The sequence below is a fragment of the Anolis sagrei genome, chromosome 3 (assembly GCF_037176765.1).
Source record: "Anolis sagrei isolate rAnoSag1 chromosome 3, rAnoSag1.mat, whole genome shotgun sequence".
In the NCBI taxonomy this organism is placed as follows: Eukaryota; Metazoa; Chordata; class Lepidosauria; order Squamata; family Dactyloidae; genus Anolis; species Anolis sagrei.
Window position 1 is genome coordinate 217,054,336 of NC_090023.1, and position 26,491 is coordinate 217,080,826.

Consider the following 26,491-nt stretch of genomic DNA (forward strand, 5'->3'; position numbering starts at 1 on the left):
GGGAAGGAGGCAAAACAAAGTGCAGAGGGTGTTTCAAAGAAGAGCCGAGATGCCTGGAGGCTGAAGAAAGTGCTGCAAGAACAGTCATGGGAGCCACATGTGATTATGGATCACATTACTTATTTGTGAACTAAGCAGAACTTCCCCATTTAAGAATGCTTGACCAGGGAATGAACCCATCATCTCAGAAAAAGTCTAAAATTATGCTGACATCTATTGGGATAGCCCAACTCATCTACAAGATAAAACAAGGCAACTGTTATTCCTGTAATGCCTGGCATATTGAGACAAATGTCAAACATAGAGTTGAGGACACATAAATGTATTTCCACCATAAGGCCATCACAAGTAATGTCATAAATCATATCTAGTAAAATGGCCAAACTATGCTGGAATCTTTTGCTTGTATCTAAATAATGACAGTCAGCTAAACTAAGAACATGCTATCAACTCACAAGGTTATTCCCATTAGGGACAGCCACATTTTCCATACAAGATAACTGAAATTGGTTTAATGCAATGATAGTGATAGTTTCTTCATTTTTGCAAAGCTAGTATTCTATGGGCAGGACATCAGACTTGTTATAGCAGGTCTATGATATCTTAAAAGTCACTCCTCAAAGACAGGAGGTAGAAGACTCCATGAAGTAAACATTCTCTTAATGGAACCACAAGTGTTTGTTTGCTGATCAGTCACACTCAACACCAGCTGAACAATCAAAACCCATTCGCTGAGAGAGAGGATTATTTACAAATACAGTCTGACAAAAAGGAATTAGCAGTTCCCTCCTGAGACTCATGGATATAGAGCATGCCCTAGAAATAGCTGTTCCTTCCTTACAAACTAAAGCATCAAACCTCCTGGAGGCACAGCCTACCCCAGAATCCATGGACGTGGCAGGCAATTAGCAAGGGACACTCCTTGTAGTCACCAGCTTGCTGTCAATCAATCAAAAAACCAAAGGGATTTTGCCAAAGGGGAGTTAAGGAATGTATATTTAAGGAAGGGAAAAACAGAACCAAGCAAAAGCATAGATGTACCAAGTTAGACAATGCCGCAAGCAGAAAAATGCCTGCTCTCAACTGGCATGTAGCTGGAAGCAATGGGTACACTGATCTACACTTGAAGTATGCAGCAAAACACAACTGTACCAGAGATTCCATAGCCTCCTATAAAGAAAAAAAAGGATTACCTAGGATATACAACATTTGTCAAAGCACTAGGAGTAGTTTATGTGCCAGCCCGGCAATATTCCATAATATGGCATGGCTAAAATTAAAGATAGCATTGGAGGTGACCTCATGCTACTGAGTGGCCTAAAATTCCCTCACAATATTTCCCATATCATTTATGCTTTACAACTGCTTCCTCATCTCAGTATAGGAAACACACTGGTTCTAACTCACATAGGAAGTATTCAGAGAGCTTAACTTACTAGACTGAAAATTCTGCAGAGGGGCCACTCTACTGTAAACCTGATGTGATTTATTTCTCTTTATGCAAAAATCTCTTTTTGACCAACAACGTCTTAAAGTATCTCACAATCAATGAGAAATAGAAATAACACTTGAGTAGAATAAATAGAAATAACACTTGAGTAGAATGTTTTATTTTTCTTAATTATTATTAAATACAAACAACATGAAACTGGCCACACCAGTTAAACAACAACCACTATGACCAGTGTCTGTTAAAACAAAAGCAATATTCAAAAGACTTTCAGTAAGTAAAAGCTATTAACCTGAGAGAGATACTGCATGAATTTATCCAAGGAAAGTATTCTAGTCAGAAACTACCACTGAAAAGTCCCACTTACGAACCACTATCCGGTTAATTTCTGGAGGCAAAGTCACTCATAGAAGGGCTTCATTATCATAAGAGATCAAAGCTGTCCAAAATCACCTTGATTCCAGTATTCTTTAAAAATTCTGTCACTAAGATTTATCCATATAAAGTTATTATATAAAAGAAAACTGTAGCAGTTCAATGAAAATGAGGCTTAAAACCAATTGTAAGGCCGCCACCTCCCACTGGGTTACTGAAAATAAAACTGAGGATAATGCAAGGCACAGTTGCAAAGCAAAAGACATGATATATATCAAGGCAGGTCAGAATCAAATGAGAGAACCATTGAAATGTTAGAACCAAATCTAGAAAACCACAGGGGGAAATTACTGTCAACATCAATACAGAAAATACACTTCCATTTGATAGATGTATTTCTCTTTTCTTCCAGTATCTCATCATATTATAATCATAATCCAGAAATAAAAATCAAGTGCTAAGAAATTGTTCTACTCTAACTGAATCCTTTATGTCTCCCAATTTACATAATAATTTATGCATGATTGCTAACTTCTCCATTCTTGAATTTTAAGACCTAGAGTTCTAACTTCAAAGCCTAAATTCTGAAACAGCAGCAGTTACTGCAGGCATTTCATAATGATATGATATGTTCGAACTATTGTTACTGTTATGAACCAGTCTACCAAGTTCTCCATCAACTAGTTTCCAAGACATCTTTAGAGCAGCCCCATTTAAAAATTATAGTGTGATTCCAATATATATTTTCTTATGCAAGTCCAGGACCCCTTGGTCCCCATGGCAACCAATGTTACTTCTGAAAGATTTAAATAGGATGCATATCACCTCATTCCAATATCTCAATATCAGTCCAACATAAATGAGTTGTATACCATCATAATCCCATCCTTTCCACTCCCCTTTCATTTATTTATTTATTTATTTATTTATTTATTTATTTATCCTATTTATATCTCGCCTTTTTCAGCCTCAAAGGGGACTCAAGGCAGCTTTCCATACAGGCAAATATTCAATGCCTTGAAACAACATACAATTAAAATAAACATATAAGTTAAAAATTTAAATTAATGCACATTAAAACATTTTAAAACATTGCATTCACTATTAAAATCATGCCATCCACAATTGTAATCCGGAGCCATTCCAGTAATTATTGCACATATTCCGTATATTATTGCACTACAGTTGTTCTCCAAAGGCTTGAACCCAAAGCCAGGTTTTCACTTTCCTTCTGAAGACCCTTTTGCTATTTTTTATATCTTACTCCTGGATTCACTGAAGTAATCACAGTTTCTTAAACCACACTTTCCAACTGGGATCAGAAACAGACTTTAAAATTCCAAAATAGCATTTTCAACTGATATCACCCAGGATTCAGGCTATCTAAAAGACACAGGTTCTGTCATCTGTAGGGGAAATGACATTCTTTCAATACCACTACCCTCACAAGATGTATAGCATGGACCCGAGAAAGGGTTTTCTCAGTAGATGCTCACAAGCTCTAAAACTCCCAAAGAAGTAAAATTAAGCTTGTTCACTCCCCATTGCCTTTATTCAAACACCTCTTTATTAATGGACTTTAATTGGTGTGGAGTTGCAGTATTGAAGTGGGTGTTTGTTTTTTTCTTTTACTCAAAGACGTAGTCATGTTAATCTGGATTAGTAATCAAAGGAATCTTGTAACACCTCTGAGACTAAAAGAAAGAAGTCGGTAGCTTAAGCAGATGTAAAGTAGACTGTATATTACAAGATCACTTTGCATCCTTTTTTCTTTGACTGATTTTTTTTAATCATATCTTAATTATGTTTCATGCATGTTATATTTAATTGTATTTGTCCTATTTTATAGAAAGGCACTTTGTGATCCATTTATGGAGAAAAATCAGCATATACATTGATTTTTTAAAACTTGTAGGTTAATGGTTAGAGTTACACCTCTGGAAATCAGGGTTTGAAACTCACTCAGCCACATAGGCTTAGGATTGCAATAAATTGAATATGGCTTGAAGACACCCAACAGATGTATTGCTATGCCTATCCTTGTTTTATGTCATCCAAAACAGAACTAGACATGCTGCTTGATACAGCTATAATGAAAATATCCACTTCATGCTGAGATTTCTTTAAATCCTTCTTTAACATTCAGTGAGAACTGTTGTACTATTCTCTATGCTTTTCTACCATCCCCACCACCAGCAAGGGAAAGAGGAGTGAACAAATACGAAAAGGGCAGCAAAGATATTAAAAGTACCTTACAACAGAGAGAAAAAGGGAAGAATAATACAGAGCTGGAAGTTCTGTGTTGAAGTGTACATCTAATTCCACATATTTAAAGGTCATGAAAGTAAGATGTTTCTCCCCTTCCATGGAATAAGTTCAACCCAAACAAAACCCTTCATAGTTTAAAAGCTTTTCTTTTCTTTTCCTTGCTCTCATTCATTATGCTCCCTGGTGAATTGATCTTTTATAACAACAGAAGGGCATTATTAATGTACTTCAGTTATTTTAGGGTACAATCCCAAGGAGACCAGCAGACAATGTTCCCATCTTAAAGGCTTTATTCCAGCCAAAGCAAAGCCCTCTGGTTTATTTATTTCGTGTCATCCATAATCATAGAATCATAGAATCATAGAATCAAAGAGTTGGAAGAGACCTCATGGGCCATCCAGTCCAACCCCATTCTGCCAAGAAGCAGGAATATTGCATTCAAATCACCGACAGATGGCCATCCAGCCTCTGTTTAAAAGCTTCCAAAGAAGGAGCCTCCACCACACTCTGGGGCAGAGAGTTCCACTGCTGAACGGCTCTCACAGTCAGGAAGTTCTTCCTCATGTTCAGATTGAATCTCCTCTCTTGTAGTTTGAAGCCATTGTTCCGCGTCCTAGTCTCCAGGGAAGCAGAAAACAAGCTTGCTCCCTCCTCCCTGTGGCTTCCTCTCACATATTTATACATGGCTATCATATCCCCTCTCAGCCTTCTCTTCTTCAGGCTAAACATGCCCAGGTCCTTAAGCCGCTCCTCATAGGGCTTGTTCTCCAGACCTTTTATCATTTTAGTCGCTCTCCTCTGGACGCATTCCAGCTTGTCAATATCTCTCTTGAATTGTGGTGCCCAGAATTGGACACAATATTCTACTTCTGTTCAGGGGCTTCCAAGTTGCCCATTTTTTGTTTGCCCCTGGAGGAAGACCCTTGTAGGGGGCCGTCCAATTGGGATTTTCTGGTTTAGCTGTCCAGAGGATTACACTTGCTGTTTCTAGGGGAACATTAAGAAGAGTGGTGGTTCTCATTAAACTTTTCCTTGATTTGAGTCTACTGGGAGGAGGCTGACAGCCATGCAGTGGGTGGCTTTCACAGTGTTCAACCTTATTTCTCTCAAAGTTGGCAGCAACTTCCTGTCGCACATCGGGGGGGGGGGGGGGGGCAATGCCAGCTAGCTTATAGAGTATATCAACAGGTGTAGGTTTGAGACATTCTGTGATTATTCTACATGTTTTGTTCAGTGCTATATTCACCTGCTTCATGTGGGCAGACATACTGATGGAGCAGGCATACTGGTGGAGCACTCTGGTACAGCTACTAGTTTTAAAGTTTTTGCATGACTTATGCCTATTTTTTCAAATCTAAAATGCTGCAAGCAATAAGAAAGAAAGGGTTAAGACATACACAGGAGCTGATCTCAATTTCTTTCATCCTTGAAAGGACCTACAAAGGCTGTAAGTCCTTTGCTCTCTTTGCCAAATGCCATATCCCAATCATAGCACTGAGCACAGGAAGCCTTCATGCAACCCGTTACAGGGTCTGGACTCAACTTGGAAGAGGAGCCCTCAAAGGTGAATTTTCAGTTCATACTGTGCCCCGGAACAAGTTTCCAAGACCATGGCATTAAATTCTTAATAAACTTGAGTTCAGAAATAGTAGTATCAAGTTAGTAAAGGAATGAGAGGGATAAACATGAGAAGGGGGTCAAGAATTTACCTGACCAGAGCTCCCTCCACGTATAATGAAGCCTAACTCTGCATTTCTTCTGGTAGCAAAGCAGCTTGTGTACTATTTGAATGCAGCGCCTGGAGAAAAAAGAAATAAAGACCTAAAGTAATCAGCAGCATATATTATCTTTTATCAGTAAGGCAATTACTTCTAATGAAAATGGGAAATCTGTGACCTTTCAGGTAATAATAACCTGCAATTCCCTCATGCCTGATCACTAGTTATATTGACTAGAATGAATGAGAGTATAAGCTCAATCGCAGCTTGAATAATAAAATGTTGAGTCAAATTAACTGTTGAAAATTCAACTCATCTGTGGGCCTACAAACATGTGCCAAACCATATGTATGCAACTGCAGAAAATAAAGAGTAATATGGAAGTAATGTTCTATTTGTGGCAAATAAAAAGATTTAGCTAACTATTTTAACTGTCTATTTTTCAGGCAGCTAGTACAAATTGAGATTCCAGCTGGTTGTTTTTTAGAATCAATAATAACCTTGGACTGTTACATGAAGTAAAATTAACAATTTGTGGGAGCCTTCACTTCATTTCTTTTAATTTCATATATAATTCAGGCCATTCGCACTATAAGCTTGCTGCTTCCATCTGTGCTGAATATATTTAGTATTAAGATTGCATGAGCTTCCATAGATCTAAGCTCATTCACATGGACTCTGGCTAGAGCACCTTAACACTGGACAGTGTCTCATCTCCACAACTGCTACGGGCATGGCAGCCTATGAAGAATTTGTAAGACTTATTTATTTATTTATTTCAGTTACTTTTACCCCGCCCTTCTCACCCCCGAGGGGGGACTCAGGGCGGCTTACAAAGGAAGGCACAATTCGATGCCTATATCAAATATACATACATACATAACAGCACTTAAACAGTTAACAAATTAAAATCATCAGTACATAACAATACACTAACACAATAGTAAACTAATCCTATGCTCAGCGCTCAGAGTTCTGTAAATCCATTCCGTTTCGTCAATTCCTGCTCATCATCAAGATCTTTCTTTAACTGCCAGAATGTCCAAATGCCCAGTCCCACATCCAGGTCTTCAATCTTTTTCTAAAAGAAAAAAGGGAATTCGCCGATCTAATCTCCCCGGGGAGTGAGTTCCACAGGTGAGGGGCCACCACCGAGAAGGCCCTGCTCCTCGTCCCCGCCAACCTCACTTGTGATAGAGGTGGGGTCGAGAGCAGGGCCTCCTCAGAAGATCTTAGACTCTGAGGTGGGACGTAGAGGGGGATCCGTTCGGACAGATACACTGGGCCGGAACCGTATAGGGTTTTGTAGGTCAAAACCAGCACTTTGAATTGTGCTCGGAATTGGATCGGCAGCCAGTGGAGCTGATACAACAGGGGAGTGGTATGCTCCCTGTATGCCGCTCCAGTGAGCAATCTGACTGCCTCTCGCTGGACTAGTTGAAGTTTCCAAGCAGTCTTCAAAGGCAACCCCACGTAGACTTGCACACAAAACTTTTTTTCTGCACAAGAGAAAGCTACAAGATACAAAAATCAAACTGAAACTGGTCTACAGTACATTTGAGACATCATACTACTACAAAGCAGAACACAGGTTCACTCTACACTGTAGACTGAATGCAATTTGACACTACTTTAACTGCCATGACTCAATGCCATGTTATCAAGGAGGTTGTAATTTTACAAGGTCTTTAACCTTCTTTGCCAAAAAGTCCTGGTACCTCATCAAACTACAACTCTCACGAGGCTATAGCCAGGGTAGTTAAAGTGCTGTCAAATTGTATTACAATTTTCCAGTGTAGATGCACCCCAAGATAATTTTACTATATAGGTTTTTGTAGGTCCAGCGAGCAGAATAGCAATGAATAAATACTTCTAATGAAAATTAATACAATAAATAATTAGGCTGCTCTGGACAATAAATGGCACAGAATCTGTTTAGTATAAGCCAGATTAAAGTTCCATACTCACTACAAAGCACACTATTTCCTTGATTACTTCAGTTACTTGCCCAGGATGTTTTTGGATCTTAAGAGTCAATAGCTTTTGCTCAGATTAAATCAACTTGATTACATAAAGCATGAAGAAATGGGATTTAAGAAAATATCCTAAATTAACCTGTAGTTATGGTATCCTTACTGAGAGTAGAAACACCTGAACATAAAATGTATTTTTGATCTTCCAGTGAACTGTATAAGATCAACTCTAGGATTTTAACAGGAAAAAATAATGTTTCCACTTATTGTTATTAAGATTGCAAATACTGAAAAATATACAGAAATTAGAGGGGACTAGAATCCAGACTATATGTCTTGGGAACAAAGGCTTAATAAAAATAATTCTCAAAAACAGCATCACAAGATTTTTATTTGGCTGTATGGTTCCCATAAGCCATACAATAGGTTAGTTTAATCTATTAGTCTATCAATGCACTAGCACCTCAAATTTTATTTTGGCTTTTTGCAGGCCACTGTCACTCTATTTCACCATTTCTAATGAGGAATGTTTCTCTCCCAATTCCCCGCTCTCTTCTCTCTCTCATACATTTTTGCGCTCATACATTTTTGTTTTGTGGTATTCAGACTATTTTATTTTGTTTCCTTAGTGCTCTGAACTCCTTTCTGGCTTCAGGCTTTCCCCCTCTCTGTGTTGATTAAATAACTTAGGAAAGCTCTCAGAAAGAATGGCATTCATTTTATTTTCAATTTCTTGGCACATTGAACAAAATCATGAGGCTTACAAATTTCTTGAAAGCCCTGGAATTGGCCAGGTTTTTTCCTGGCTCCAGAAAATGTAATTTTAGGCAAGAAACAAAAAAACTGATTTGACTAGTGATGAATATTTCAAAATGATTCGGTTTCCCAATCAGCCAATAGTTACTTACACATAAAGGTCCATTGGAAACTCTTTCATCATGTGTGTTATAATGAACTCTACCATCAAATCTGGAAGCAAAAGATACATAAATGATCAAATGACTGTGAGGAACCGGAAACTAAGACCAGTTTATTATACCGTAACTAAGAGAAATCTATATCATCTGAATTTGGGGTATAAGAGAGGAGAAATATTTGATGGAGAAAGTACACAATCCTGTGCCATATGCTTTATCCTTCATCTGAATTAAGGGATATGAACTGTCAATACTGATCCACAATCAGACGTGCAATATTTAATCCAATCAAGATAGACTTTTACTTTCAAAATTTCTGTTCTTTTCCAAGAACCTAGAAATACACTAGTGGGAAAAGGATGCCTTGAGAGGAATCTCTGTTTAGTCCTTTTGAGTTCCAAATGCCACATCTGCCAAATGTTCCCTACCTCCTCCACTGCCCCCCATATGAAAAGTTACTTCTGATGCCTAAAACTGCATCTATTTCAAATCTCACAACCACTGAAAAAACTTCTGATTAAAAACAAAGTTTCTGAAAATTATTGTGACAGGGGACAAAATTTATTGTAAATGAGAGAAAAAGCAAAGAGGTAGTTACAACTTCACTTCACTTTATTTCTTAATTAGTCGCTCTCCATCAAGGTGCTCCGAGCGACTTACAATTTAAAATAGCATTTCGCAATATAAAAACATTCAACATAAAAACATTCAACAGTCACTATTTGGCAAATTAGATCTGATTACTTAAATGCACAACTATGAACATGATTCCAACTACAATCAATTTGACAAACGTAGCTTAAAATGGCCATGTATTGCTGAGCCAATACATCGGCATAACATTGCATGGGTTCATAAATACCCTCTATTTTGAGACACGGACCTGAGTATTATAGGATGAATGAGGTAGCTAAAATATTTGCATGTATTTGCCTTTTTAACTCTATTCAAAAAGTGACAGAGAATAGGAACCTTAAAGCAGTGTTACTCAAAGTAGTGGTCTAAGGACTAGTGCCATTCTGCAACCTACTGGCTGGCACTCCACAGTACATTTTCAGAAAAGAAACAATTGTAGTCAATAGCATGGGTTGAACTGGATGCCCTTTGTGGTCTCTTCAAACTCTAAAGTAAAGGTAAAGGCTTCACCTGACATTAAGTCAAGTTGTGTCCAACTCTGGGGGGTGGTGCTCATCTCCATTTGTAAGCCGAAGAGCCTGCTTTGTCCATAGACTCTCCAAGGTCATGTGGTCAGCAAAATCAGCATCTATTGATCTACTCACATTTGCATGTTTTCGAACTGCTAGGTTGGCAGAAGTTGGGGCTAACAGTGGGAGCTCAACCCGCTCCCTGGATTCAAACCACCAACTTTTCTGTCAGCAAGTTCAGCAGCTCAGTGGTTTAACCCACTGCACCTCCAGGAACTCTATGATCCTATAAAATATAGTGTCCTTCTCTGATACGCTGAGGAAAAAACCCTTCCAACCCCATTTTAAATATATTGAAAAGGACAGCCTTAAGGGATGCCTTTATTCAGTACTTCACATTGGTTCATCCCGTTTCTTACTGAAAGCCTTAAGTACTTAATTTTATTTATGTGCACAACTAGCTTGAATTGTCAAATTTTAGTGCATCATCCAGCTAACAGACTCTAGCAGAACAGAGACTATATTCACCTCTGAAAAATCTTTGAGATATATGTTTTTCATTACAGTGCATCTAGTTTTAGATGGATTATTTTATCAAGATTCCTTTTTCAATCTGCCAGAAGAAAAGGATAGGGAGAAAAGACAAGGGGATATTACATAAGTATATCAAATGCATTTCAGAATTAATGCATAGTAGGTATGTATTCCTCAGTTTCTGTCAATTGCTCATCCCCATCTTTTCAGTAGCCGCTGACAAAATCTGGCCAAGTATACTTACCTAGTACTGCACAAACAAGAGGCCGACAGGGAAGGTTCTTGTCAGCAGCTTTCTTTCTGTGTCTCATAGGCTTCAAACATATAATATATAACATAGTCAGATTCTGCTAAACAACAACACCAAGGTACAGTATCTCAACTGTTTCTAAGAACTCTAACCAGAAAGAACAATTCTCCCAAACTTATGTCATAGATGGAGCTGTATACAGAAAACAGTCAGCCCTCCACATTCACTTGCTTCAGTTTCATGAATTTGACTATTCACTAGTCTGTAGCTGTTGTTTAATTAGCTCCACTTTCCAGCCTCAAACTTTCTGCTTCCCTACTTTTCCACCACTGTCAATCCAATAGTGCCAATCCATCACTCCTTTCCCTGTGGTCCTTCCAATGGCAGGCTAAACCTTGAAACCTTTGTATTCAAGAAGGTTTTTAAAAAGGATTTTGAAAATGAGCCAGGAGGGTGCGGTATAGTATTGTAATTATTTTAACTGTTTTAAAGTGTTTCAAGTGATTTTTAACTGATTTGAATGTTGAAATTCTATTTTAATATTTGTATGTTGGAAATGCTAAATTGCATTGTTTTTTAATGTTGTGAGTCATTTTGCATCTCAATCAAGAGTTTAAAGAAGAATATAAATATAAATATAATCACCTGCCACCTTCCCAGCCAATTTTTAAACCCTTTGATGTCTGTTATTCACTCCTCACCTTCCCATGGAAGCAACATCTAGCTTTTAGACCCATTCCTCTGTTGCTCCCTCCTCATCTTCCTGTCAAGAAAACACCCAGCTTTTAATCCTTTCTGCCACTGCACCTTTCCCACCTTCCCATCAAAATAGCATCCAGCTTTTAAACTTTTTCCTTCCTCTCTCCCCTCTCTGAAATTCCACTATCTATCATTCCATCACAAGCCTCCATCTGACTTTAAAGTCCTTCTCACTGATCCACATCTTCCCCTACTCGCTAGTACAGTTACCCACCAGCTCCCTATATTCAGGCTGAGGTTTTGATACAGACCAGGGTGTCCTGGTGAGCAGAAGAAACAGAAGAGGTAGGAAAAATAGTGAGTGTCAAAAAATATGGGCAAAGAAGGCCTTTAAATTCAGGCTGATGCAGCTCAGACCTATTAGCCAAAAGAAATTTGTAGTGTAGTGTTGTGTAGTGTAGTGAGTGTGATTGAGGGGTGTGTGTGTGCTGGAATTATATGTACTTTTTGCACTTTCACAGTGTTCCTAACCCTGACAAATGTAGGGAGTTGACTATATTAATCCAGGGTATGATACACTCAAGATTAATTATAATGGCAATATGTTCAGAAGATGGACACATCACAGGGAGGAGGCTTCCAGATCCAATGGATTCAAGTTTCCCAGGTGCCTAGAGCCTCCTTGTTTTCAGGGGAAATAATAGTGGTAAGGCAAAGACAGCACTAAGTTCCCAACTAGAACTGTGAAAACTTCCTTATCTATGAAATGTTATAGCCAGAGTGAAAAATTCACCTTAGTTTCTAACTGTTCTACTTGCACAATTTCATTCTTCTATAATCATGACATCCCACTGTATGACATGCACAAACAGATTATACACACATGTGTGACTACCACACGAAGTAATCACTACCTGTGATTATAGGAGCTGCAATGCATGTCATTTTACTCAGCTAATGCTAGATAATTAATTTATATTTTATTTTTCCCCAATACAGGACCCAAAAATTACAATACTTAACATGGGCCATGTTCATGAGACACTATGTTCTCAATTTCTAATTTCTAATTTCTAATTTCATCTGCCTTTACACTAATCTAGTCCAAAGCCCATTTGTCTCCTGGCTAATGCATGTTTTTAAGGAATGCTAAATTGACTTGCATTTCACATGTCTAATTTGTGAAACTTGGCCTCAATGAAATATAACCTTAAAGGCATTCATCACCCTGGGAACATTGTTCAAACATAGCAGCAACTAAAGGACGCATTTGCCTATAGTTGCCAATTTGGATAAAATGGAAACCTAAACTGCTACTTGATGCTGTCAAGGTGATGCATGCCATTTGCCAGCGAATATGGAAAACACAAGAATGGCCATCAGACTGGAAAAAATCAACTTATATCCCCATACCAAAAAAGGGAAATGCGAAAGACTGCTCAAACTTCCGTACAGTGGCCCTTATTTCTCATGCCAGTAAGGTAATGCTCAAGATCCTGCAAGGAAGACTCCAGCAATACATGGAGCGAGAGTTGCCAGATGTTCAAGCTGGGTTTAGAAAAGGCAGAGGAACGAGAGACCAGATTGCCAATATCCGCTGGATAATGGAGAAAGGCAGGGAGTTTCAGAAAGACATCTACTTCTGCTTCATTGACTATTCTAAAGCCTTTGACTGTGTGGATCATAATAAATTGTGGCAAGTTCTTGCTGGGATGGGCATACCAAGCCACCTTGTCTCTCTCCTGAGGAATCTGTACAAGGACCAAGTAGCAACAGTCAGAACTGACCACGGAACAACAGACTGGTTCAAGATTGGGAAAGGCGTACGGCAAGGCTGCATACTCTCACCCAACCTTTTTAACTTCTATGCAGAACACATCATGCGATGTGCGGGGCTGGATGAATGCAAAGCTGGGGTGAAAATTGCTGGAAGAAACATTAACAACCTCAGATATGCAGATGACACCACTCTGATGGCCGAAAGCGAGGAGGAGCTGAGGAGCCTTCTAATCAAGGTGAAAGAAGAAAGCGCAAAAGCCGGGTTGCAGCTAAACGTCAAAAAAACCAACATTATGGCAACAAGAATGATTGACAACTGGAAAATAGAGGGAGAAACCGTGGAGGCCGTGACAGACTTTGTATTTCTAGGTGCAAAGATTACTGCAGATGCAGACTGTAGCCAGGAAATCAGAAGACGCTTACTTCTTGAGAGGAGAGCAATGTCCAGTCTCGATAAAATAGTAAAGAGTAAAGACATCACACTGGCAACAAAGATCCGCCTAGTCAAAGCCATGGTATTCCCTGTAGTAACCTACGGATGTGAGAGCTGGACCTTAGGGAAGGCTGAGCGAAGGAAGATCGATGCTTTTGAGCTGTGGTGTTGGAGGAAAGTGCTGAGAGTGCCTTGGACTGCGAGAAGATCCAACCAGTCCATCCTCCAGGAAATAAAGCCCAACTGCTCACTGGAGGGAAAGATACTAGAGACAAAGTTGAAGTACTTTGGCCACATCATGAGGAGACAGGAAAGCCTAGAGAAGACAATTATGCTGGGGAAAGTGGAAGGCAAAAGGAAGAGGGGCCGACCAAGGGCAAGATGGATGGATGGCATCCTTGAAGTGACTGGACTGACCTTGAGGGAGCTGGGGGTGGTAACGGCCGACAGGGAGCTCTGGCGTAGGCTGGTCCATGAGGTCACGAAGAGTCGGAGACGACTGAACGAATGAACAACAACAACAACAAACTGCTACTTGGCAAACACCAGGATCAGAGGAATATAACTGCAGTATTAAAAGGAAAGACAACCAAAAAGAAAAGAAGACTATGTTTCCTCACTGGCCATACAGGTTATTATACCAAACCACATTTGGCATTATGTCTGGACAACATCCCCCCAAAAGAAGTATGTAGATTCTGCAAATCATTACAACTTGGAGCCAATTATGCAGGTTTGCTTTAAGGCAGGGCTTAACATTCTGCAAGAGGACTGGAATGAATGCTATAGCCCCCTATAGGAATAGGCTCCTTCCACTTTGGGACAGAGAACCAGTCCAGACAGGGCTAATTACAGTTATCTACCTCAGAATCCTAGTCCTAAGAAGCCATGTTCATGAGACACTGTATAAAAAGAGAGTAAGGCTTGGTTCCCTCAGCTAAGTCCATGTCTGTGACAATGAAGAACATCACTGAATGTACCTATCACCTTCACCCCAGTTCTCTTGTCCGCCCTAAGCACTTCATTTAAAAAGACCCATCTACAAAACATTAACACTCTTTTCAGGACATTTCAAGAGTCCCTACAGGTCAAGGTATTGATTGTTCCTAAGATTATCCAAGATATATTCCATGGGACTCCACCTTAAAAACAGACAAAAAGGTTCTTCAAATGTAAATGTCTATAGCTTTGTCATTCCTAACTGCTGCCTCCAGAAAATCCTCCTCTAGAACAGGATTCTCAAACAGTTTGGGTCTATGGCTATATTTGGAAGTCTGAAAAACTCGGGAGCACCAACCAAAAAAGCCACCTTGGAGGTGGGTTGTACTAATCACAAAACATACATGATGACTATAACTGAGTACCAGACATAAGCTGTTTATGAGCCCCAAATACCAAACCATATATTTTATAACCAGAATCACAAAATAATGATCTCACAGAGGCGAAGCCAATATATTCCAGAGTTTGTCTCTAAATCATCTTATAAAATGAATTCACTCCCTAACCTTATTTTTTTTTTAAAGCTACAGTCCTTCCGAAATCCATTTCCTCCAAATTCAATACCTCGACCTATTATTGTCTGTCCACGCATCTCCATTCTGCAAGCCAACTCATCGTTCCCCTATATATAGTTCTCTTTTTCCCTCTGGATAATCAGATATCCTCACACACTTTCACCTACCTAAAGTTATCAATCATCCGTGTGTATGTATACTTATTTTCTGCCTAGAATCAGCAGTCATCTGTATATACAGTATACTCTTTCTTCTTCCCCCAATCACCTACCTATATGCATGGATGTTCTCTCTCATTTATATACACACATATTTACACCAAAACAGTAACTCATTGCTTCCCACAGCATCCCACCCGAGACCTAGATGTCACCTTCAGCCTCTCCTACATTTGTCTCCACATTGTTATACAAATCCCTTTCTTCCTCTACAAAACTACCCAATCACCATCTCAGATGATCTCAGATTTGGGGAGTATTTTGGATTTCATAATTCCAGATAAGGGACACTCAACCTGTATATATGAAGGTGCTACCTTAGTAAGTAAAGGATCCTACACCAAGATTCAAGGACATACACATTTCAGAGCCTCCTTGGGATGCACTGAGCGATCTGGGTTATGCTGAGGACCAGTACACTGGGATTGGTTAAGGTACCCATAGCTCAAATCATTAAACATGGGCTAAAGAATTACTCTTCATAAACAAAGTAAACAAACTTATAGTATGGAAGACCTAGAGAGCATGCAAATTATGAGAGAAAGATAATTATTCAGTGTGCTATCACTGCTGCTTTTAAAGGAGCAAAAGTGTTGAAGTCTGTTCTGTGGAGGAGGGGGGCCCTTTGGTGGTGGGGCCTTGTGCTCCTGAACTGGTGCCCACCACTCCTGTAGTGGCTCGGGGAGAAAGTACCTCTTCTTAGGATGATGGGAATTGCCTCACAGACAAATCTGCTTTGAGTAAGAATGTTTCCCAGGAAACGCTGCCGGAGGCTCTTCCTGACCTCGAGAAAGAGGCGAAGGAGATGGAAGAGGCTGGGTTGTTGCCTATAACTCAGTGCCTCCAGTTATGGAGAGATAATGCCAAGGAAAGGCAATTAAGGTTTTCCCAGTGCTTGAAAGATAAAGAAAGGAATGCTGGGTGTTAGACAGATAGCATCTCCATGGGAACTGATTCGGTTTCTTAAGTTAGCCCCTTGAGTTGTTTGGTGTGAAAGCAACTTTAAATTTTCAAAATAAAGTCACCATTTTCATGTGTTCCAGAATAGGAGTTTCTGGCTTTATTTTCATGTCATGTTTGCTTGCTTGGTATTAAGGAATCACGTTTTGACTCTACTTAGTTGGAAAAGACATTCCAAAGACATTACCTACTCAGGGAACTGGAGAGGTTGCATATTCCAAAGTATTTAACTGCAGATTGTCTATCATTTTAGATTATGTTGGTGGCAATTAAATTACCAATAGAGAACTAGGGCAGGTAAATAAGGAAAACATTGACTATTTTAACTACATTAGGATCAACCAGTCTTGTATTTGTGTCCCTGGGAGAAACTGGTCGCATATGACCTATATTTATCACCTGTTTTACTAAAGTTCTTTTTGCAGTTTTGTAATACAATTTGTTGGCAAATTGCATATTTCTTATTTTTTTAAAAAAATCTTCCCAAAAGCTATTAGAATCCCAGACATTTCATCAAGAGTAAATTTCTAGCTCTATCATATTACACCAGATGAACAAGTCCTTATACAAATCCCTAAATTGGAAATCAAGGAGCATCCTGCAAGCCTGAATATCTGTGCCACTGCATATATAAAAACACTTTTATTCTAGTTTGTACAGCATACTCCAGACAAATCATTTATTAATGTAGCTTAAAAGTGCCACTCCACAGTTTAGCCTGGATTCCCAGAAACCCAAATGTGGGCCAATTCAATATTTTATTCACTATATTTGTTCAAGTTTTGTAGTTGAGTGACAGATTTTTGTTACAGAGGAGTGGGGTTACATCTGCAGCTCTATGTTAATCTGGGTCTTTGAAGGATTAATTTATAATGTTCTACTGCATTAGAATTACCTTGAAAAAAGCTCTTTAGCTACCTCAGTTATTTAACATACTTATATGGTATTTAATTCACATTAAGTGAACTTTCAAATGTTTCCTAACACCACCATGCATCCCTGAAGCCAAATCACTTGTTTGTACTAAATGAAAAAAGTCCTAAGCAGCCAATGAATCTAAGACTCTATTCCCAGACTGTTAAACCAGAACTCTTAATGGAGAGACTCACCATTCTGTGTAAATTGACTCGAAAATTCATGTTGTCATCGTGCAAGAAAGCATTTGCATATTGGTCCTATTGAAGAAAGAAAGAAGCTTAAATACGGATACTTAAAAGCTGTGCTGGGATGCATCAAAACATAAGTAACTGTAGTTATGACTGGGCCCTTGATATCTCCTGAGCTTTTGGTTCCAGGACACACCTACAGTGTAGATACAAAAATCCATGAATTCTTGCTTCCCATTATATATAATGGCATAGTAAAGTGATGTCCCATACATAAAATGACGAAGAGCTCAAACAAGTGACCAAGAAAACCCAAAAACCTGTAAAGTAGCAGGAGGATACAGCAGGGTAAAGCAACACACCATCATAGTGCTTGGTGCAAAGCAAAATCAAGGTTTGGACTCCCCCCTCCCAAATACTGTGTAATCATAGCTAGCAGAATCCATGGATTCAGAACCCATAGATACCAAGTGCCAACTGTCCCTCAGTAACTCCAAGACAACTCACAGGAGTCAAACAATTTTGGTTTTCAAATGGAGCAAGAAATTACTTCTTGACCTTGAAGTGCAACTTCAAAAATCCAAGATACTAAATAGTTTTCTTATATGGTAACCTTCCCCTAACTGGAGCCTTCCAAATGTTCTGGTCTGTGACTCCCATCATCTCCAGGCAATATGACCAACAGCTGGGGCAAGCTAAGACAGAGAGGACTTGTTATAGACAGAAGGCACTTGCTTTAATGCTGAGCGAACCCAGTCTTTCACCCTCATTATCAGAATACAGTTGGGCAAAGTACATACTTTGGCAGCCCCCGAAGCCATCAACCAGCCCCAAGCCTCCCAAATGTTTTAGCTGGTGCAATCTGCCAGGCTTTGTGCAAATCTACATAGAAAGCTAAATGCTTGAAAGTACACAAAGCTACACCCCATAATCCCATACTATCCCAAAATAAATGTTTTTCTCTGTACTACCTCTAAAAATGATGTCAGGAAGTGACATAATGTCACTTTCTATCAGTATTGTGAGAAAGACTGCAGATGAAAGCAGAACTATTTGGACTTACACATGGGCCATGAGGGCTGGATCTGGGGAGAAATTGGCCCTTGGTGCCCATGCAGTTGTCCACCCTGTATTTGGGCATGTGATTGATCCATCAAAATAACAGAACTTTTTTGGAGATAGGAAAGCACCAAGGCATAACATTAAAAGCCATGCCTTACTGTTCCCTTCCCACATTTGCATTTCTCTTGATTGAATAATATGCCTCTTTCTTCCTTTAAAACAAAAATACACCAAGTGTGTCTATCAGATCTGTTTCTATAACCTTTGATCTTCCCAAGAGACCTCCAGGAGCAATGCTTCACCTTTTAAAGAGGTCACAGGAGCACTCTACACTGTTCAGTATCTTAGAAAAACAGAAATGGGTTTCTGGTTTTATTTGTTTGACATTTTTGACAGCATGTGTTTCCTGAGGGTCTTGAAGCCTGCCCCCAACAAAATGGGATCAGAGATCTGCCAAAGATGCCCACATTCACATCTTGGAAAGCACAGATGGACCTAAGTATACTCTCAGACTCTCACTAAACCATTCTGCACTTGAACATAAGTAACAGGAAAAAAATGAGGGATAGTCACTGTGCTGGGTGACAGCAACTGGTAAACTCTAGAAGCACACAGGTCACAGCTCAGCTTCCAGAAGATAAGAGGTAAAGAAATGCCAATATAGCATAAACTTGAAACTAATGCATGTGTTAATAAGATGGACTATATAGGCAAAAGGACCTACCTCGGCTATACAGGTCAGAATAATCAGACAAAGCTTGCCACTGTGGAGTCTATGTTCATCTGCAAATGAATAAAAATGGGTCTCACATGAACGCTTTGATGTGCCAAAGGGCCAGTATATAGATTAGGAAACACACAGCTCCATCAGAAGAGCAGAAGAATTATTGAACTACTAGCAGCTTTTCATCCACTAATGCCAAGCTATTACCATAGCAGAGAAACAAGAAGAAAAAACCCAAAGGCATTTGCTTTCAACCAAAAGATTTGCTACCATCTTTTCCTTTTCCATCTTCAGTATGAATCTTTGCAGTTGCTTTTCAATATGGAATTAGGCCACTGATCTATTCTACTGCAAAGATGTTATTTCTGTTTGAATGTCTCTTCCAGTAGCAGTGAGACCAGAGGATGGTGTAACAAGCTCTCGGTGATTCAGTTCAGATGGTCAGATCTTGGCTTAATAAGTCAAGAGACACTTGACCTTCATATATCCCCTTCACTCTTCTTCAGGTTCTTCACTTTGCGTAAGCAAGGAAACAAGTCTGGAAGCCACAGTTTACCACAGCATCCCATTATATATAAATAAACAAACTATGGTTAATGGTTTCCCATTAAAGTATACAGTTGATCCTTCGCATCAACTGGGATTGGTTCCAGGACTGGAATACCACCCCATGTGGATACCAAAATCCCTGGATGCTTAAGGCCCATTATACACAATGATGTATGTAGTAAAATGATTTCTCTTACATAAAATGGCAAAATTAAAGTTTGCTTTTTGGATTTAAAAAAATTCAAGTTGTGCGTGGTTGAATCCATAGATACAGAGGCCCCACTGTCTAAAAATATGGATTTAGATTAGCTTCCAGATGCTAGCAAGTCTAGAAGACATAGCTATAGTTCCAAGTACAGAAAAAAAAAACGGCACTGATAAATGTCTATCTTGGCAAGGTGGTTGTCCACAAGTTGGAGGCTTTTCGTGGCTCCTTCCAGTAAGGGTAAGCCATGATTTATTAGGACGTTCAAACCATTTCTGTTGGTAATGAGTGATAGCTAAACATGGACATATTTAAAGGTAGATGACATTCCTGATCTTAAGTGATGACAGTTTGGAAACAAGCTTGAACAAGCTAAAAACCTTTTCAAGCAAGAAAGAGGAAGTAGCCCTGGAGAGTGCTATTACTCTGGAGCCTTGTTATCTTTTCACTGCAAAACCTTGAGGCTTACTGATCAGGTGCTGCCAAAGTAAAGCTGCCTCCTCGGGAATTACATGGCAAGCACTACTACTCAATGCTAAATATTTGGGCTTTAGATAATTCACATTAAAGATGATGTACTATGTTCAATCACAGACTGCTGGCTATGAATCTGCTGCTACACTGAGCCAACATTTATGCCATAACACTGGAACAGCTTACTACTCTTTACAAGTGTTAGTGTGTTAAAAAATGGCACAGCTCCCTTGAGATGGCATCCATTTTTGCCCTTTATAACAGATACCAAGAAAGAGATGTATTGAAGTTCTGCTAGTAAAGAGTTCTGTGCAGTTAGGAAACTGACAAAGAGGCACACAAGAGAACATTTACCAAATGGGAGATACTAACATGAAAATGGTGCTTGTTGGGATTTATTTATAAAATGCTAGCCACACTGAGAATTGGAGAGTGGGTCTATAAATCAGTAAGAAAATAATAAAACCTGTGTGGCTGATGCACAAGAAGATACAATACCACTCTAGCTGTAATAGTAATAATTCAACCCTTCCAATGGTTGACAAGATTACTCATCCATGACCAATTACATCCCAGTCTAAAAACAAATACGCAGAATCTAGAAACAATCCTAAATAAAATGTGTTTTACAGAGGGGAAAAACATAATTTCCTTCTCAAAAGGCATACCTTATTGTTTGCCAATTCAACTTAACTTGCAGCGCCTGCTGTCCCAGGCACAAGGGAGACAGAGAGATTGTGTTGCATCATTTAATGTTGCCATGCATTACATGAACTGAATGATGCCACAAAAGCAAAACTTGGTAGAAAATACCTAAAACTCTTTCTTTAGATGTTTTTGGATGCTTTCAGAGATAGGATACCAAGCAAAATGTTGTAGGCTCATTCCAGGAATGCCTTTCTTGTGGTAAACAAAACTGTGATGTTTGCAATATGCTTTTTCATTGGACATTGCAGCTTATGGTCCAGGACACCATTTTATGAAGAAATTCAAAAATCAAAATCTCAGCAAAACTTTCTATATATTCCACATTTTATTAGAGTTTTTTTTTTCAAATTTTGCTCTTGTAGGTAACATAGGCAAATTCTAGCAATTTTCTTCCCAATGCCAGAAAATATTTGAAAATTGTGCAGTTTCACACATGGTATTTTTACACAGAAAGAGGAATTTTCTGTAGATAAACATACTTCAACACAGAAATATTATTTTCTTTGCAGAGGATGATGGTTCCTGTGCAAACAATATCCCACACAAACCCATGAGTTAATTTTGCACAGCACACAAAAACAAACCACAATATTTCTTGTCGGTAGAGGATTTCTTGGTAGTTGGGAAACTTGTATTTGGAAACATTTTCAATTATATTCACCCTGGTAAAATTTTCTTATACCAATCAATATTAAGCTATTTTTTACCAGCCAACAAATGTAAAACATAAAAAATAAGTGTTTTGTTTTTGTCCCAAAGTGTTTTAGACACGGTGCCTTTTGGCTTTCCTAGAAATGCAGCATTATGTGCCAAAGAACTCAGCCCCATTCTAAAAAATCTGAATCCACTTTGGCTACTTGCAAAGGCATACAGGGATTTTTCTAGCTATTGTGATCTACTTTTTCTACTGTATTTACTTTTCCTTCACTTTAAACTGTCTACCCAGTCTCCAGTAATTGTCATCCTACAAGGAGAAAATTGTTCATTGTCTCAACAATGAACATCTTCTATGGTGAGTCCAGGTAGACTTTTGTATGCAGCTCAACAAACAAAACCCTCTTTGCCTCTCAACAGTTTTCAGAAACGAAACGCTGCACAATACAATTGCTTACCTTTGGTGTCTTGCATGACAATGGAGCTGTACTTTAAGAAAGTTATCAGCAGGTTGCTGGTCTGCACATCAGCATCTAGCGGCAGCTCCACAGTGCTTATAACTAGGAAAGGTCAAATAAAATTTACTCATCACCAGCAGTTTGCAAAGCCCTCATGACTTCAGCTATGGCAGCTTCAAAACTCACAGCCATTTCTCCTTATCTTCACAACTGTTTACAATGTCACCAAATATCAATCAAGCCCTGGGCCAACATGAATAAAGATAAATTGGTTCAGTAAGGGAACATCTTCCATGGCAAACATTTACAAAAATGTCCATGGAAATTATTGTTTTTACAATACAGTATTTTGCCACCTGCCCATTATTCTGTTCTGCAGGTGTAGTCTTACAACATTTTCTACACCATTTCTTACACCTTGTCAGCCACCTCTCCAAAAAAGTCAACATTAACACTGAAATACAACACCGCCTGAGCTTTGCGAGTGCAGCAATTTTTCCAAATGAAGCAGGGAGTGTTAGAGGACCAGGATATCTGTAGGGAGAACAAGGTGCTTGTTTATAAAGAGATTGTCCTCCCAACCCTGCTATACGGCTGTGAAACGTGGACTGTCTACAGACATCACACTCAACTCCTAGAACAATTCCATCAGCGCTGCTTCCAAAACATCCTGCAAATCTTTTGGGAAGACAGGCGAACAAATGTCAACATGCTGGAAGAAGCAAAGACCACCAGCACTGAAGCCATGCTCCTATGCCATCAACTCCGCTGGACTGACCATATTGTCCGAATACCCGATCACCCTCTCCCAAAGCAGTTACTATACTCCCAACTCAAGAATGAGAAACATAACATTGGTGGACAGGAAAAGAGATTTAACAATGAGCTTAAAGCCAACCTTAAAAACTGTGACATAGACACCGTGAACCGGGAAGCCCTGCCCCCTAAGTACTCTAACTGGAGGTCAGGTGTGACCAGCAGTGCTGCAGAATTCAAAGAGGCACAAATGGAGGGTGAAAGGGAGAAAAGTGCCAAGAGGAAGGCGTGTCAAGCCAACGCTGACCGGGACTGCCTTCCACCTGGAAACCAATGTTCTCACTGCAGGAGAACATGCGGATCTAGAATAGGGCTCCACAGCCACCTACAAACCCATCACCAAGACACCAGACTTAGAGGACCATCATCCTACTAGGGATCACCTAAATAAGTAAGTCTTACAAGAAAGAAAGTCCTAAGTTTCCATTAGAGTTGTTCCTAACTGGTCAATTCCACAACAACCACATCACTGGTTTCACTTTTTTGTAAAATCTTTTCAAATATTGCAATCACTCATCAAAAATTTATCTAAATATGGTATAAGAGAAGAAGCCCAGATCCCAGTTTCACCAGAAACTCAAGCAAATATATAATTCCTTTCCTTCTATACGGACTCTTAGGTCACTAATACTGTCTACCACTAAGAAGCCTGTTTCTCAAATGATGAAACCAAATGTTGTATAACATAAAACCTAAACATATATTCCTGGCTTTGCTTTTGTAAAAGAAAAGAGAAATTATGAGAACAAGGCAGCTTGAGACTGGTCAGCTTGGTGACAAAACATTCTGTGTGCGTAATTCCTCCAAATTTTACCAGAAAGAAGGCTGCCCTCAGTTCATTGCTTGACAGCATAAGCTACAAGTACACAACCTTTCCATACAACCCGTAATTCACACAGTGATTTAGCTAATACGTATTCAGTAGCTATAACGGGCCCTTCTGGAGCTGTTATGATGCACGCTATGAATGAATATTTAACAGCAGCAAGTGAATTCAGTACTTAAGATACCATGGTGACAAGCATCTTAGACACAGTTCATGAAACTGAAAAAGGTGAGTCTTTTTTTTTAAAAAAAAGTCTATAGAAAGTTATTGTTTAGCATTGCTTGCTTCCTGCAGCTTTGATTCTTTCACAAAGGGATTATTTTGAAACTGGAAAAGAGTATTTAATCACTGTTACAAACAAGAGGCTGAGCAAACCATAACTGTCTGCAAATTTAAGGAGGTGGAAAAGCGACCAGAACCACATGTAAAGGGTCTCACTTAAATGCTTGAAAATACTAGCCCAGGAGTGTCAAACTCATTTTCACTGAGGGCCACATCAGCCTTATGGTTGCATTCAAAGGGCCATTGAATCCATCGATGGAGAATCCGTTGAAGAGGGCCCATTATAATTTTAAATATAGTGTTTGCTTTTTAGTTTTTACCCTATTTGGGTCCACAGATATTAAACAGCAACTCCCACCACTTTTGATTATCCATCATGCAGACTGGTTATAATGAGAATTGCAACCTAATAGCATTTGTGGGTCTGAGGTTGGGGAAAGGTTAAAGGACATTTTAAAAATAAGGCATCACATTTACAAGACTTGAAGCTAAATTTAAACCCCATCATACTAATGAAACAAAATAAACTTCAGTCTTCCAGGTTACTGTATCACAGTGGCTCTAAACCTGTGGGTCCCCAGGTATTTTGATCTACAACTCCCAGTTTACCAGCTGTTGGATTTCTGGGAGTTGAAGGCCAAAACATCTGAGGACCCACAGGTTGAGAACCACTGTTGTATCACAATTCATAACAGCTCTAGTCATGATGTCTAATGATGAGAAATACAGAACCTGTAGTCCAGCATCTGGAGGGCCACATAAAATGACATGGCAGGCCAGATTCAGTCCGTGGGCCTTGAATCTGACACATGCACTAACCCAAAGAAAAAGTGTCATTTTACTTTAAATCGGATGTATGTAGTAAGCTAAGAGACATTTTTGTTTCTAAATTGTTTCTAAATTTAAGGCTTATGTATTACTGATGTTGTACTGTGCTAATAATATAATATACTGTATACACATATAATATTGATAATAATATAATAATGTAATACAATATAATATTAATAATAATACAATATAATAATTATATATTTCATATTACATGTAATATTACTAATACTATTACAGTTTAGTACAATATGGGAATGTATGGTAGTAATAGTGTGCTATACTAATAATATAATATATTGTATTTACATATAACTTGTAAGCCATTCTGAGTCCCCTTCGGGGTGAGCAGAGTGACATATAAATGTAGTAAATAAATACGTAAATAGATTGTGAGGACGCTGCAAGGGTGAATGGAATGGAATAAGCCCAGCATTTCTTTTTAAAAAAGAAAGCCAAAATCTAGGAAACCAAAAAGTAGTTAAGGCATGCTTTGGATGACTGGGAAGACAAGGTCTGTGTGTGAGAATTACAGGGAAAGAACAAAAACCTTTCCTGATGCAGGTCAAGCTGAACATTCCCCTATTATTGTTAATCAACCTCCCGGCAGCAGAAAGGCAGTGCTCACTATGCTTGTCTGCAACAGTCTGCGTTTATCTATGTAGATTAGAGTTGAGGAAGGCGGAGGGGGAAGATTTTTTAAGGTAAGCACAATTTTGCTTGCTGCATAAAAAAGTGTGTGGGTGGATACATTTGCAGTGACAATCTGAAAGAAGCCTAAGCAGCTCCCAACCCTCAGCATCATATGGAATACATATGCAGAGAGGTAGAAGACATAATTTTTTAAAACTGAAGCTTTTGATATCCATGGCAACCAAGAAGAATTTATCTTCCCAGAAAAGAATACTCCTCTGCTAGGATATCAGAGTGACCTGAATAGCAGCTGTAAGAGGGTAAAACATGCAGCTTTCACCCTCAGATGTTGTATTCAAACCCATCACTTTGTTCTACTAAGTCACTAGTGATGCATAAAGCAGTCAACATACACCAATAAACAATGCAGTCAGGTTTAGATATTGAATTTGTTTTCTCCAGGGTGACCAACTGCAATGTTGCACACCTAATGGCAAACTGGCTTCTACTTAAGGCCAACTGCCTTCCTGCATAACAAAAATAGAAACAGGGAAATCCTTATCTGGGGCCAATTCATAATAATCCTCATGCTACAGATTTATTCTACTGGTTCCGGGTACAAGTGAAAATCTTGCTATTGACAAAAGGAGCAGGTGCTAGTTTGTTTAAGCATAGGCACATCATATACAATCAGAGAACAAATCAAACAGCTCACCATCAGAAGAAGGTGGTGTGGTCCCAAGTGGAGTAACTGGAGTCGTTGGAACTGGGCTTTCTGGCATTGTCACCAAACCAATTTCAGGATGACTCTGGAGATCAAACAAATATATTATACCAATTAAGCTCCATTATTCTTCTATTTCTCCTTCACTAGTTGACATGACTTATACTCCATACTGAAATTGTCAATTGCTCCCCATACATATG

The 26,491-nt window shown here is 39.0% G+C and overlaps 1 protein-coding gene across 2 annotated transcripts in view; it reads right to left on the reverse strand.

Moving 5' to 3' along the window:
• ARMH3 (armadillo like helical domain containing 3) overlaps positions 1 to 26,491 on the reverse strand; it is a 158,906-nt gene that overhangs the window by 98,295 nt on the left and 34,120 nt on the right. For both annotated transcript variants that reach the window (XM_060768246.2, XM_060768249.2), the window contains exons 14-20: positions 26,280 to 26,373; positions 22,177 to 22,278; positions 19,129 to 19,187; positions 17,346 to 17,411; positions 10,625 to 10,694; positions 8,693 to 8,753; positions 5,803 to 5,891 (exon numbers count right to left, since the gene is read on the reverse strand). In XM_060768246.2, coding sequence (XP_060624229.2) covers positions 5,803 to 5,891; positions 8,693 to 8,753; positions 10,625 to 10,694; positions 17,346 to 17,411; positions 19,129 to 19,187; positions 22,177 to 22,278; positions 26,280 to 26,373 — 541 coding nt within the window. The remainder of the gene's footprint in view (positions 1 to 5,802; positions 5,892 to 8,692; positions 8,754 to 10,624; positions 10,695 to 17,345; positions 17,412 to 19,128; positions 19,188 to 22,176; positions 22,279 to 26,279; positions 26,374 to 26,491) is intronic.